General features: G+C 37.1%; 1 protein-coding gene across 4 annotated transcripts in view; it reads right to left on the bottom strand.

Moving 5' to 3' along the window:
- Window positions 1–749: 749 nt before the first annotated feature.
- The window catches only part of wwp2 (WW domain containing E3 ubiquitin protein ligase 2), a 47,613-nt gene continuing 35,064 nt past the window's right edge, over window positions 750–13,298 (bottom strand). For 2 of the 4 annotated variants that reach the window (XM_059546732.1, XM_059546736.1), the window contains 13 exons: window positions 12,336–12,417; window positions 11,330–11,458; window positions 7,554–7,632; window positions 7,388–7,459; window positions 6,770–6,862; window positions 5,313–5,468; window positions 3,314–3,447; window positions 3,084–3,224; window positions 2,625–2,745; window positions 2,327–2,431; window positions 2,133–2,229; window positions 1,796–1,868; window positions 750–1,704 (listed from right to left, as the gene is read on the bottom strand). In XM_059546732.1, the coding sequence (XP_059402715.1) occupies window positions 1,605–1,704; window positions 1,796–1,868; window positions 2,133–2,229; window positions 2,327–2,431; window positions 2,625–2,745; window positions 3,084–3,224; window positions 3,314–3,447; window positions 5,313–5,468; window positions 6,770–6,862; window positions 7,388–7,459; window positions 7,554–7,632; window positions 11,330–11,458; window positions 12,336–12,417 (1,382 nt within the window). In that variant the 3' untranslated portion in view covers window positions 750–1,604. Of the gene's footprint in view, window positions 1,705–1,795; window positions 1,869–2,132; window positions 2,230–2,326; window positions 2,432–2,624; window positions 2,746–3,083; window positions 3,225–3,313; window positions 3,448–5,312; window positions 5,473–6,769; window positions 6,863–7,387; window positions 7,460–7,553; window positions 7,633–11,329; window positions 11,459–12,335; window positions 12,418–13,298 lie in introns of all 4 variants that reach the window. The other 2 variants (XM_059546733.1, XM_059546734.1) reach the window with 2 other exon arrangements.

Raw genomic sequence — 13,298 nt, forward strand, 5'->3', positions numbered from 1 at the left:
ATATATAAAAAGAAAAGAAAAGTGGCTTCCCGTATTTTTTGACCTATGAATTTCCATGATGGCTTCTAGCTGTTTGTGATTACTAAATAAAAATTTTTGTGAACATTCAAATTCATATTGATTCACAAATGCATTTTTCAATCTAAAAGAAGTGGGCCACATCTGGACTGGACAGTTGGGCTGCTCTGAGTAGAAAGTAGAAATCCTAAAAGTAATTAAAGGTGCATTCATGCATTGTTGGAATTATTTGATTCTAACTTGTAAAAAGTGTTCACAAAAAAAAAAAAAAAAAAAAAAAATATATATATATATATATATATATATATATATATATATATATATATATATATATATAATAAAAAATATATATTTATTGCTAATATTTAAAGTCATATAATTACCCAAATTACACTGATTCACTTCCGTGTTTTAGTAATTCTGGAAATCACAACTAATGGTAAATTCAGCAAATTTCATGTCTTCAAACTGTCTCTCTGCTGCAAAGGCAGAAATGTGCTCCATCTTCCAATTTCCAGTATAACTAAATATAAACTTGAAAATAATCCTGCAAAAATGTGATTGCTTGTTAAGATGGTAGTAATGACAGCAGTATTAGGGACAGTAATGGTTTGTTGAAAAAAAAGTACATATAAATACCAAATAAACTGAAGGTGATTTTTAAACTTTTAAACAATTAATTAAAGACCCGCCCTGTTACGCCTGTGAACATAAACATCATCACTTGTCAACATCATTATTCAGCCACAGATTGTGTTAACAGTCCATGACTGGATTTTATTTCAACTATATACAGTGTAGCATGGCATGTCACAAAATAATCAAATCATGTCTGATCAATCTTTTTTAAAAATTATTTTCTATCTCAGTGGTCTTCCAGTCCTTATACACACACTGATATGACACATAAAACCTGCTGTCCATGACATCTGCAACTGAAGATTTGCCGCTGTTTATTTTATCAATACTAGTAATAATTCTGTACTTGATGCTGCATTATAAGCAGGGAGAATTTCACCTCACACTAGAAAATCAGGATTGATTACACTTTGATTTAGGCAGTTCAGGGAATTTATTTTAATTTGATTTAGAAATCTGGTTAATGACATTATGCTGTGAAGTGTTTCATAATTTCAGCATTGTTTTCTCTGCATGTAAGGTGAAATCATTCTCTGAAGTGACCAAATGAAATAAAACATCCAGACAAATCATTTATCTGCTGCTGCTGCCATCAGCATCTTCGCTCTGCAGTTTAAAGTATAGTTTATCCCAAAAATGAAGCTGTTGTTTGCTCATCCTCATGTCATTATGTACAAGCATGCTGTTATTTATTCTGTGGAACACAAACGTTGAAGTTTGAAGAATCGTCACGAAGCTCTTTTCTGTATAACAACTAATCATAGCTGCACAGAAAAATAACAGCATATCGGTTTGGAATGACGTGAGGGTGAATAAATAAAAGAGTGACCAGTGACTGAACTGTAAATCTGCTGCTATTCTCTTCAACAGCCTGTTCATTCAGTCCACATTAATGGCCTACCCAAAAGAAACTGTTTTATTATTGAGCCGAGATATAATTAGTCTCGTCACTCTTGTCCGAATCCCTCAGTTTCCTCGATAGCAAACAGAAGTTTTTCTCGGAGCTGCTCCAGATTCTTATAGGGTGGCAGATCCAGACGATTGAAGCTGAAATCGTAAGGCAGGAGGGACAAATAAGCACAATAACACTTCTCTGAAAACAGTTATTTCGTATTGTCTTTCAGATTTAGAGTCTCACCAGGTGTGACTTCTAGGCAGCCAGGTTTCCTTCCCCACTCTGTCTATGCAAAATTTTTGTGGCCCGTTACTTCCTAAACAACAAGATCATTAAAAGATGAATCATTAAAACTATTTACACTTTTCAACATTGAATATGTACAGTAAGGAGAGATCTCAGGTCATATGTCAAGAGCTCAAAGCTGCAAGGTGTAAAGACACCATGCATTTTCTCACTTTGAACTTAAAAAAATATATATATTTATTGTTCCCCAATCTTGATAGCATGCAGTGATTTCATTTTGTGCAGTACGTCATGAGTCTGTTGTGTCTGTGGTTCATGATAACAGATACTCTACCTATCAGTTCTGCAAAGCCTCCAACCGGCAGTCGACAAGTTCCTGTGACAAACTGCAGCAGGCGAATTCTCTTTTCATTGTCCATTTCCTTTACCACCTGTGTGACACAATGAAATATACATGGTAAAAACAGAAAGAAAGGGGGAAGAGCGTAGCTGTGAGTGCATGAAAACACCTGAGACTGAATGTATTACCTGCCAGAACCAGTGGATCTGCTTGCTGTTTTTGGTATAATGCCGATAGATGGTGCTCTTCTGCCAGTCATTCAGATCAATTTCCTGCATCCCACACAACATGAGCTGGAGCAGGAAACAATCACACACCATTAACCATCTGATAAAGATAACATCAATACGCCTAAAACAAGCCCAAAATTACCCACAGAGCCCTAAACCGAGTTATTTAAATCTGTTCCCTCAGTAATGCCGCTAGTGTTTGTGTCTCTGTATAGACGAGGGTTTTTTTCCTTGCTAAAAATACCAAAACACCCACCTCTAGCTCTTTCTCATCAAAATAACGCAACCACTCCAGAGGTACAACTTCATTGAAGCCATCCAGGAAGGCTTTCGTTTGTTCCTCCACCCCACGTGTGAAGCGCCAATCAGTGAGCAAACTGCAGGAAAAACATGGAGAAAATGGGTTTAAAATCAATGTGTTAAAAGAACAGTCCTTTTTAAAATGACACAAAAAAGATTTAGATTGGAAAAAGTTGAACTGATCAGGTTGATTGTGGCAGATTTGCAAAATTACTGTTTTCAAACAGGTTTCTCGAACAGACTTGTAAACAGGAGTATACAAGAATAAGAGAATATTAAGAATACAAGTATTCTAACGTAACAAATACACACTTCATCTTTAAGGGAGAGTTTGTGTTATTACACGTCTTTGGATAAAGGAGTCTGATTAACTGGCCAGTAAAATGGTTATCATCTAAACATGGGGCAGATGTACCTAATATACTCCTCCTTGTTGTCCTGTGTGACGAGTTCATTTTCTCCATCGTTCTTCAGCTGGTGTGTCGTCACCTTGCCCAAAATCTCCATGTCCTGAGCAAAGTACAGCTCCACGCCGCACTCTTCCAAATCATTCTCTCTGTGAACGCACATCAGCATGAATGTCACGGGTTTGTCACAGAACGGTTCTGACATCCTCATGAACGCAGCTGCAGTCTTGATACTCACTTGACCCACATGATGGAGTTGTAAAACTCAGGGTCGATGGACTCCAGGTCTTTGAGGGTGGGTTTCTTGTTAAGCATGCGCTTGTAGAAGGGTAGAGTGAAGCCTGTGTCAATGAACTTCCCATGATACAGTGCCTGCAGACAGCCAATCACAGGTCAAAGGTCATAATACAAATAATGGTAGTTATAAGCTTGGTCCTAAATGATGCACTACACACTTCTAGTATGTACTCAACCATGTAGAGTATGAACTGTGTAAGGTTATTTTGTTATTCATGAACGGAGTCAGTTGAGTGAATGAAGTGTCTGACCTCCCACACTTCATCCTTTGGTTATTTAAGTGCATCATCCGTGTATTTAAAGTGCACGTTTTCTTTTGGGAATTTCCTGTGTGAACGCACTACTCACACTTTTTACACTACAGCATAGAATAGTGCATTAGTATGTGACTTGGGACGCACCTCCAGTCTTTTCTTCCCTGGTATGATAAATGACAGGATACTGAAGGGAAGGGATTAAAACTAATTTGGTTATTAAATAACCTTATTGCCCTGTCTTTGTGCAGATAAACACATCATCAAGAGATTTCACTCAGAGGGACACATTCATGTTTGTTTAAGATTATGAGGGCACATATACATTTTGTTTTTTATTATAATAATGGAAAAAAAATTTCATGAATGAATAATTTGTAATAACCACTGCAACATTCCATAAAAACAGGTCAGTTAACATACCTCTGGGAATGTCACATGGTCTCTAAAACTTTTAGAATTATTATTCTAAAATTATTAGTCTTATTATTATTATCCTTATTATGAATGCAGATTTTATGAGCGATATCACATTAAAGTCCACATTGCATACTTCTACTTTTTAAAATACATTTCGAGAACACAATTTCACAGATGCGCTGATATCAGTGCTCCAGTTACAGAATGACATCATGGCTGGAGGGCGAGTTGCTGGCTGTTATAAGCATTATTATTATTAGAGGTTTTAAACTCTATCAAGCTCATTTTCAAGAGTAAATAGGGCAATTTTGCTGTATTGTTATAACCCATTTTAATGGTCACCATAAATAAATGTTTTAATAACAGAAATGGCTGTAATTACAGTTTAAGGAAACCATAACATTGTCTTACAAGTTATTTGTGTAACAACATAACACTAAAGAGACTGAACAAATCAAAAACAATAAATTCTTACCGGAACAGTTTTGAAACTAATACTGGACATTTGTATCCAGCTTATGAATGTATCCGAATGAAAAATAAATGTTGCCGATCAAATCATCTGATCATAATCTTAAAATCATGAAACATGAAAAATTTACTGTCTAAATTCACAGTAATTTGCACATGAAATGGACCTTCCCAAAATCATGAATTTTGTCCTGATTTTTATGTGCTTTCCTAAAGTGTCATTAGACTAGCTTCGCGATACCTATCACATAATTATCCATTTAGCACTTGATTTATCTGGACTGAAGATGCACAAATAAAAACACTGCATGCTGTCTCAAGTGGCACAACCGTTTAGTGAATTAGAGTTACATCATCTAACACTGTGTTGCTTATTTTTCTCTCTCTATATACAGACTTCGAAAACACATAGAAATGTGATTTTGTTGTTATGGGCCAGCAAACTGTTTAATGTAACAGCACAGAGCTCTGGGAATGATCTCCAAAAAAAACACAGTCACCCCGAGTCACACAGTCTACTCAGAACAAGCACAAATCAGAAGAAACACAAGGGCTGGGGGAAATAACACACACACAGCATAGGGAATCTCCATAATATCTTTGAGAGGGTTAACTGTTTTTGACCAGGTCTTAATATAAGACCAGTCACTATATCAAAACACTTTCATTCTCATGCCATGAGGTTCACACACACACACACACACACACTCCCAGAAATACAGTCTAAAAGAGAGCAGAGTTTCATTTAATTTAAGGGTGAAACTACTAGTCCACATGACTACATGGCATTCTCACCATGGCAATGAAGCGGCCGATGAAGCGGAAGTAGGTCAGGTGGTCGGGGTTGATGGAAGAAGCAGGGTTAATCTGTAGACAGTAGTTGTTTTTACCGGCATACTCAAACAGACAGTACATGGGGTTCAACACCTCATGAGAAAGCAGGAAAAACCACTCCCTACAGACAGAGATACAAAACATAACATCAGTAATATAACAACACTAGCTAAAGAGCACCGTACATACACTGAGTCACAAATTACGCAAGACTAAAGAGTTTATTAGTATAAATTAGGGATGATTTATGAAAGTATTCGGTAAAGGGAACATTCGAATGGCCTGACAGAAGCCTTATACAGAGTGTTGCTTTCTTTCTAAAAGAGAAGAAGAATAGAAGAAAAGAATAGAAACCTCACGTTAACAATGTGAACAGTGGCAAAGGAAACACCCATGTGGAATTATTTAATTTACACTGTCAGAACTTTCTCACTATGTATTTTTATTTATATTATTATTATATTATCTCCCACATTTTAGAACAGCTGTAAAGTGATTTTAAAAAATTTATCAAATGACCCACATTCAGCTCTACACACTCTGTACATTTGTCTTCACGAGGTGCATCCTGGGAATATTTTAAAACACACTATTGTTTACAAAAAGCACAACATTTCTGTGTATGCTGCTATGCTCATTTTGGCTGCTTTTCCGTCAATATCCACTTCAAACCATTCATTAAAAAAGTGTGGTGCTTTTACAAATTTGAGTTTTGTAAAGAAAGTGAGCCACTTGTGAGGGAAGCTAACAAAAGAAAACACATTTACAGAAAATTTAACTTTTGTAGAATAAAACAAGTGAATAAAACTAAAATTGAATGGAAAATTATGACAAATAATGCAATCAAAACATTTAACAATTATTAAAAATGAAAGACAATTTGATGGACAGTGCTCACTTCTATTGAAGTAAGGATTATAGCTATAAACTGAAATGAAGTGAAATTATTATGTAAAGAACTGTGCCACATAAAGTGATGAAGATGAAGACAGGTTCAACAGCACAAACACACACACACACACACACACACACACACACACATTAAATCATAAACAGTACAACAGAACCCAAACCCTGATCTTTGACCCCAGGGCTGTTTGGACAGAAGGTCAGGGGCAAAATGGGGACCATAATTGGGGGGTGGGGGTGGTTTTGTCACACCACAGGACGACGCAGACACCTCCAGACATCCGGTCCGTGGTTCTACCCTGTGGTAGAACAGCATGACGTAACCTACCATAGGGTAAAACCACTGACAGGACACAGGAGACAGACACAGACACAGGAAGACAACTATGAGGTCCAGACACCAACAAGCAGAGATACACCGAAGCCTCCCCCAAACAAGAAACACTCAGCACATGAGCAGGGACATGAGGATGACCAACAGTGAGACGCCACAGGTGCTCAAACTGAACTTGCCTGGCTATTCCTCCGTAATCCAGTCCCTCCTCTCCTCTCATGATGATGTAGAGCCTCCGCCGGAGGTCATACGGCTTCATGTTCATGATCTGAGCGGAAACACGATGGCACTTTCATTATCAAGTTTTATTAGAAGTGTTGTTCAGAAATATTGCTTGTCCACCTCAGGAGGTCAAGGCCCTAAAGGCCTGTTCACACCAGGAATGACAGCTATAAAGAGACAGCTTTAACTACAACTATATTACCATCCACACTAGAGGACAATATCATTGTTTATTCTCAGTTTTGTCATTTGCCGCGTTGACTGCTCAATCTCTTTAAAGGCATGTGGATTCTGATTGGCTGTCAATGTTTTCCTAATTGATTGTCCTGATTGTCGGTATAGTTATCATCTTTGCTGTGAACTGGCTTTGAATTAAGACATCCATGATTTGGAGATCAATTTGGTTTGCTGATAATATATTATCAGTTTACATTAAAGATAAATATTGTTTGATCATTTTCCATAAAATAACATTGGTAAAACAGCTTTGGTGATTATAATGCAAACGTCAATGGACAGAAGTTGAGCAGCTCTACACCGCATCCGTATTTAACTGGTATAGTATACTCACCTGCTGAAATGAGTCCTCAAATAGAGTCTGTCGGGATACAGAGATCTTCACATGACTGGGCAGCGCGTTGGACTGCATTAAAAGACAAAAATGAGGAGAGCATACTTTAATTTACTGATGCTAAATCACAAAAATGGTGCGCTAGCTCAAGACATGAACAACTCACGTGACACAAGAAGCGGAACTGGTGATATTTCCACCTGAAGCTGCGGTCGTACGCACCCGGAGATCCACCCTGTCTTGAGCTAAACAGGGAGACAGAGAAAATAAAGCCAAAGCACTATGAGGACACTCTGAAGTCATTTATTCCATCAGTGTGACGCTTCAGACGCTGACACAGACGTCAGATCAACATAAGCTCTTCCCCGGACATGAGCAATGAAAACAGGACAAACTCAACTTTACAAACGGCAGAATAAAGTCAGCCATGACACAACTTCCATAAACAGGTCAAAGTGACACATCACTGAAGACAGAGTGGGATTCAGATCAGAGGAAGCATTGTAATTTACAGGCTGTCTTGTGTTGAGCTGCACAGCTGTTATCAAGCACAAGACAGTTCACTTTAGAGAGAGGAAAACTCAGAAGAATGAAGCATTTAAGACAAAACGATGTATGAAGGAAACAAAGGAGATCTTGAGAGAAACAAAGAAAAAAGAGCACTAATATTCTCTATGAGGATATACAGTATAAACAAATTATACATTACCGGTTTGGAATAATTAAGATTATTTAATGTTTTTGAAAAAGTCTCTTCTGCTCAAGAAGGCTGCATTAATTTGATCAAAAATACAGTACAATCAGTAATACAGTCTTCAGTGTCACATGATCTTCAGAAATCATTCTAATGATCTGATTTGCTGCTCAAGAAACATTTCTGGTTATTATCAATGTGGAAAACAGTTTTCGCTGAGTAATATTTTGTGGGAACCGTTTGAGGTAAGACAAAAAGAAAATAATATTTTGTTTTCAGCGAGGGCGTATGAAATGGTTTAAAAGTGACAGTAAAGACATTTATTATGTTACAAAAGATTTATTAAAAAATGTTGTTCTTTTTACATTTATATTCATCTGAACAATAAAAAATATCATGGTTTCCACAAAAACATTAAGCAAAACATTTTTTTACATTGATACTAACAACAATTATTAATAACAGAGCACCAATAATAATTAATAATGATAAATTTTGCGCCAAATCAGCATATTAGAATTATTTATAATGATTTTTTATATATATATATATATATATATATATATAAATGTAACATGTAACATCCAGTCTATCACATGATCATTTAGAAATCATTCTAATATTCTGATTTATTATGAGTGTTGGAAACCGTTCTGCTGTCTAATATATTTGATCAATAAAAGGTTAAAAAGAACTGCATTTATTCAAAATAAAAAAAGAATTATAATAATATATATTCTAATAATATATTTTCTTTACTATCACTTTTTATCAATTTAACACATCCTTGCTGAATAAAAGTATTGATTTTATTTAAAAAAAAAAAAAAAAAAAAAGAAAAAAAAAATTACTGACCCCAAATTACTGACCAGTAGTGTATATTGTTATTACAACATATTTATATTTTAAAAACATAGCTTCTTTTTTTTTTACTTTTTATTCATCAAAGTATCCTAAAAAAGTATCACATGTTCTGAAAAAATATTAAGCAGCAGAACTGTTTCCAACTTTGATAATGAATCATCATATTAGAATGATTTCTAAAGGATCATGTGATAATGATCCTAAAAATTCAGCTTTGCATCACAGAAATAAATGATAATTTAAAGTATAATACATTTAAAAACAATTATTTTAAATTGTAATAATATATCACAATATTACATTTTTTTTCTGTATTTTTGATCAAATAAATGCAGGCTTGATGAGCAGAAGAAACTTCTTTCAAAAACATTAAAAATAGTAATGTTTCCAAACTTTTGGTCTGTACTGTATATATATATTAGTGGTGGGCATAGATTAATTTTTTTAATCTAGATTAATCTCACTGTGATCTTGAAATTAAAATGGCTCATTCAAATTCTGCTGAAGGCATTCAGAATATGTGTGTTACCCAAATAAAATTGACAAACAGTACGTCTTTGAGAAGGGGTTTATCAACCTAGGTGGTGCATTAGAAAAGCGGCTCATCTCCTGTTTCCAAAATGCATCACAAAGTGCTTGAGAAAGCTGTAAACTAATTCCACATTGCACAAGGTGCAAACAACCTTACGCCCGTTTCACACATACTCCGTCTGCAGTGCGTATTTTTTTACGCACCCATGTTAACGGACTCCAGTTGCGTTCCAGGAGCGGTGTGTCTGCAGCAGTGCAGCGATCGTTTACGTACCGAGGAGCAGACTGCAAACGCGTCCTGTGTGGAAGCACATCGAGTCCGTGCTGCACCACATCCGTAACATACACAGACTGCAGACGCACTGCAGACGGAGTATGTGTGAAACAGGCATGAGCAGGGGTCAGCGGGGGTCAGCGGGGGTCAGCAGGGTCAGCTGGGGTCAGCTGGGGTCAGCGGGGACCCGGTGAAGGTTGTACCAGTGGGCCCTGTTTGAAATTGTTTAATTTGTATGTTCGTTTATTTTTATTTATTTGTGCTATTTACACAATGTTTAAGTTTTTTTCAAGTTTGTAGGTGTCAAAGTACAGAAACCAAATAATTAAATGTAAAATAGCACTGGATAGTCTTCAATGTAAAAATGAAATATACAATCAAACCTACATTTATTCAGACACCTTCAACATTTCTCACATTATTACACTTTTGCTATATATCAAAAATTATATCTGGTGTCTGAATAATTAGGTTTGACTGTTAAAACTACAAAGTAATTCAGTCAAGAGCAGTGAGTGATTTTCATTTTCATTTTCTTGGATTAACATTACAGCAGCCAGTAGCTAAATTAGGCGCGGTCACTTTAAGAGACGATGAACGCATCCAATATAATTCACATCCCATTTTTTTCCTGAACTGTTTACTTTCACTTAAGAAATAACTGACAGTGTTTTCGAGCATAATTTCCAAGGTGGATATTTTGACATATTTTGTATGTATTTGTCGGCACAAGAGCAAACATAAGCAAATTCGATGTTCAAGTGTTTTGAGACGCCTTTCTCTGCGTGAGCCCTGAACACCTGAACACCGCAAGTACTGAATTGGGCTCTTTCACATCTTTTTGTTTGTTCAAACTGCGATTTGTATTTGTTCGTTCAGGTGCTGGAGGGACTTTGAGGAGAACTTCACAGAAGATAGCTCGGTCCAGTGTCGCTGTCCGTGATACGCGGCTCTCTCTCTCTCTCTCTCTCTCTCTCTCTCTCGTGCGCACCGAACACAGCGCGAGTAACCAGCTCTGTTCAGCTTTTCCGAGTCTTGTGTTTGGATGCTTTAATGTTTAAATCGACAAGCGGTAAGGCTTAAAAACACGTGAAAAAGATAAGCTTTCGTGACGATGCGCAGCAGTGGCCCGTCAACTGTCCTGAGCATCTTTTTAGGCTGGCCTCAGCCAGTCGGTTATATAAAATATCAAGGTGAAAGTCATCACAGCTTGCTTAGTATAGACCCAGCTCCCAACCCAACTTTGAGAATTGATTAACGGCGATATTTTTTTTTATCGCCCGATAAGAGTCTCACGTTAACCCAGCACGTTAACGCCGATAGCGGCCCACCACTAAAATATATATATATATATGAATTTTAAGCTTTAGCATGTGTCATAGTGCACCTGCACTGCATCAGACATCTGTGGTGTAGATACTGACAAACTCTAGTGGGTTTGAACCTTCCACAAACTGGAGAGTTCAGGTTCTTGATCTACTGTATCTGTCTGTTTCTCTGTTTGCAGTGAATGAACAGCTTCTGTCTTCACATACAATCAGAGCATGCAGTCCGAGCTATAGCGTGTGATGGTATTTACCCTGACTCAAAGCCTGGCCGAGGGTCTTTAAAGGTGGTAGTGCGAGAATTGTGGTCCACAAAGTATCGCACCCCCTCTGCGGTGTACTTCATCTCCCAGCCGGGCAGCAGGGGCGGCTCCTGGATCATCCTGCAAACGGAGGAGGGCAGTGAGAGCAGCGCACCCTGCTGGACGCTTAACATTTCATTACATGAGTTTAAATTTCAGTAAAGTCTAAAGCGCAAAAGAACAAATAAAAATGTTGAAATTAAAATGAGCAAACAAAGAATGTTTTGCAGCTTAAGTGGATGAGTTTGATAATGTGTGGTATTCATTTTGGTTGAGCAGGCAACTACACAAAGCAACTAAAGCATCTTAAAAATGAATCAGATTTCAAAGTAGTTTTACAGAGCTGGGCATAAAAAGGGCAGTTCATTTGTTAGGCGATATTTAGGAGTGGGCAAACCTGACATCAGAAAGTGTACTTGAAGACAAACTTAGACTTCCTCAGAAGAGCTTATTTTGACAGCAAACAGGACTTTGTTTCCATGTGGGCAGGGAAACATGCATTCTGGGGTAGCAGGCCAATCAGCCAATCAGATTATAACTGCCAATTTTAGCCAACTCTTGCCCCCTTTTCCAACAAGCTGCACTAAAGCGGTTTTTGGCTCATTACATGGCATGACATTTTTCAGCTCCAGATGAAAATAATGTGTTATATTTGAGACAGGTCATGTGTGCCAGATGAAAAACACTGCTTGACTTGAGTCACATACTGCATGTAGCTATAATGCTGTTAGCAAGTAACTTGTAATGTTGCCAGCTATATTCTGAAAAGGGTAGCTCAACTCTAGCTCAAGTATGAGCAGCTCATAGCTTTGCAGTTTCAAAGTAACTTCCCACACATTGGTAAACTGACGCTTAAACAAGAAACACACACACAGAGAGCGCTCTAACAAACTCCACTTGAATCTGCAGCTCATTTGCTGTGGGCGGCACGGGTCACATGACAGGAGGACATGATTACCCTTGGGTTCGAGGGTCCTCCCACTGCGTCGTTCGAGTGTTGTGATTGACATAGTACACTCTTCCGTTGTCCTGACGTTTCTCTGAGAGAAAGAAAAAAAATAGTAACATTCTCAGCATACATATTATTTGGAGAATGGTCAGAAATGCATTACAACACATACACAGCTACATTATTCTTTTTATTTTTAAACAAATTTACTGTAGTGCTCTTTTTTCAATTGATGTTAATCACGGATATTGAAAAACATCAAATTTAAAGTGATCCTCTGTTGTTAGGTTTTTTTTTCTCTCTACAGGCTGATGGGTAAAAGAGTGTCAAATCTGACAGAGCTGACTGAAATCTGACTGAAATCTCACTAGTGCCTGCTCCAACATACAGTACCTTCCCGAATTTCACTTTTCAACTGGGTTTAACAGACAGAAAGAACCCTTAACGATTTAAAGATCGAAAAAGAGAAGAGAAAATCTGCTGGCCAATTGCCTTTCCACACAGAAAGAGCAGCCCTCTGTAAGAACCCCCTCATTCACTCCACATCTAACATCTTGTTTTCATTAAAAGTCGTTTGTGGAGCACACAGTAGCCCTCACATTACTGCTCACACAACACTCTCTTTTTTCAGATTGTTTTTTTCCCTTTTTAACCCTCTAATCACAGAGATTTCCCCCCTTCATTTTGCAATGTTATACTACTCGATGTACTGAACTTCTAGTTTTTAACAGAAAGAAACATTTAAATATGACTTCTCTTCAACCAATATTTCTTGATCTTATATGAATACATACACACATTTTAGATTTTAAGTGTCCAATAAATGATATTAATATGTGGGTTTTAATTAGTTGACAATAAAAGCATATGCCGTAATAAATGTAATAATTAAAGTTATTTATTTCATGCCTTCCTATACTGAAACACAAAATGTTCTGTCCCTATGAACCATATTCCTGCACCCCGTCTCTT

Source organism: Carassius carassius, chromosome 50 (assembly GCF_963082965.1).
Source record: "Carassius carassius chromosome 50, fCarCar2.1, whole genome shotgun sequence".
Lineage (NCBI taxonomy): Eukaryota > Metazoa > Chordata > Actinopteri > Cypriniformes > Cyprinidae > Carassius > Carassius carassius.